The sequence below is a fragment of the Perkinsus marinus genome, assembly GCF_000006405.1.
Source record: "Perkinsus marinus ATCC 50983 genomic scaffold scf_1104296971186, whole genome shotgun sequence".
In the NCBI taxonomy this organism is placed as follows: Eukaryota; Perkinsozoa; order Perkinsida; family Perkinsidae; genus Perkinsus; species Perkinsus marinus.
Window position 1 is genome coordinate 135,382 of NW_003202174.1, and position 1,976 is coordinate 137,357.

The 1,976-nt window shown below is 45.2% G+C and overlaps 1 protein-coding gene across 1 annotated transcript in view; it reads left to right on the forward strand.

Moving 5' to 3' along the window:
- The window catches only part of Pmar_PMAR006560 (hypothetical protein), a gene marked incomplete at both ends in the record, with an annotated part of 216 nt that extends 176 nt beyond the window's left edge, over positions 1–40 (forward strand). The window contains one exon of the mRNA XM_002767125.1: positions 1–40. Within this exon, the coding sequence (XP_002767171.1) occupies positions 1–40 (40 nt within the window).
- Between the last annotated feature and the right edge of the window lie 1,936 nt (positions 41–1,976).

Sequence of the window (1,976 nt, forward strand, 5' to 3'; positions counted from 1 at the left end):
CCTATGGAGGCATTCCAATTCCCAATGCAGATGATCCAAAGTACTAGTCGTTGGTAACGGAGTAAAGTTGCCGCAGTGTTCGTCGTTATTCTATTCATACAGGAAGTTCACATCCTTGCGCTGTGTTCATTCTACATGATGTGTCTTTGATTGTTAAGTGATGTGGATTTATGCAGAAATTGAGTTTTGGAGTACCCTGTCTGTGCTAACTCGATTTGTTCACTAGAAAGAGAACGAATTGTAAACCTGTTACATTGTGGCTGATTTTGACATCGTGAGCATATCGTAAATTGTCCGGTCACTCCTATGTAAGAGTGCTTGAGAAAAATAATAGAGTCATATAGTGCTGTGTCTATAACATGGGAATATTTCAAGTTGGAGGTATATCCGTGGATCAATAACACGAAGTGATTCTGTGATGTCAACATAATGGAGCCAACATGTATGAGGTCTTTTGAGCTAGTAGGCTAGTTTGTTCGTTGGGATGGCATAGCTGCCCCGCTTCGATGAATTGATTGTATGATAGCATATCTTGGGATGGCATAGTTGCCTCGCTTACAAAATTGATTGTATGATAGCATATCTTGGGATGGCATAGTTGCCCCGCTTACAAAATTGATTGTATTAAGGCATATCTTGGGATGGCATAGTCGCCCCGCTTCGATGAATTGATTGTATGAAGGCATATCTTGGGATGGCATAGTTGCCCCGCCTGGATTAATTGATTGTATTAAGGCATATCTTGGGATGGCATAGTCGCCCCGCTTCGATGAATTGATTGTATGAAGGCATATCTTGGGATGGCATAGTTGCCCCGCTTCGATGAATTGATTGTATGATAGCATGTCTTGGGATGGCATAGTTGCCCCGCTTGATTGTATGAAGGCATATCTTGGGATGGCATAGTTGCCCCGCTTCGATGAATTGATTGTATGATAGCATGTCTTGGGATGGCATAGTTGCCCCGCTTACAAAATTGATTGTATGATAGCATATCTTGGGATGGCATAGTTGCCCCGCTTACAAAATTGATTGTATGAAGGCATATCTTGGGATGGCATAGCTGCCCCGCTTACAAAATGGCTTGTAAAATTCTCGCACCGTTTCGCCTGGCATAGTGAACACAACAGCTACTTAGTTTAGAGCAGGGCAGAGTTTTCAGTCACTCAGTTGAGTGGTGTCCTTCTACGAGGGAGTTGGGTGAGACCGCGCCTGGCAGTGCATTAGCATCTGAAGGCAACGAGCTGGTGGCTTTGGTAGCTCGACTACAACGCCTCTTTGGGCTAGCCGCTACCAGCCTCCCCCGTAGGAAGGTTGAAAAAAAATGGTGGAAACAAACCGTGCCTACGCCAATACATTAATAAAGTGTAGTAGACAAAGACAGAAAGACTTCACATCTTAGATTCTAGCTTGATGTACTCAATCGTGACGTACTCAGGCTTGTTCATAGCGTTACACAGACCAGGGGGACAGGATAGTTGTGTCAGAGGAGTGCTTCGCACTCCCCGTAATTGTGGGGCTCCACTGAGACGCATTTTACGTCTGTTAATGGATTAACTCCGGTATGAAGGCATATCCTGGGATGGCATAGTTGCCCCGCCTGGATTAATTGCTCAGGAAAGAGGTCACCCTCCGGGAAAAGGCCACATCATGTTGCCGACCTCGAAGGCTAATTCACGTCGACCAACAACCATAAAATCACGTCTGCGCCATCACTGAGAAGAGACGATTAGGGAAATGTGATTCCGGGTGGGATGAGATCACGAGTGGTCTTCTTCCCTCACCAAGTGAGAGCACCAGGTGATGCAAGACATATACAACACAGTATATAAGGACAATGATAGCTAGGCGTTCGCTCAGTAATAACGTAAGAAAATACTCGTTACGGAATTCAGTACCATTCCGACTTCCCTAGAATTCCCGAGGATATCATTTGCTGGTGACATGTGGGCGGAAGCTTCGAGCGCAGCAAAGCT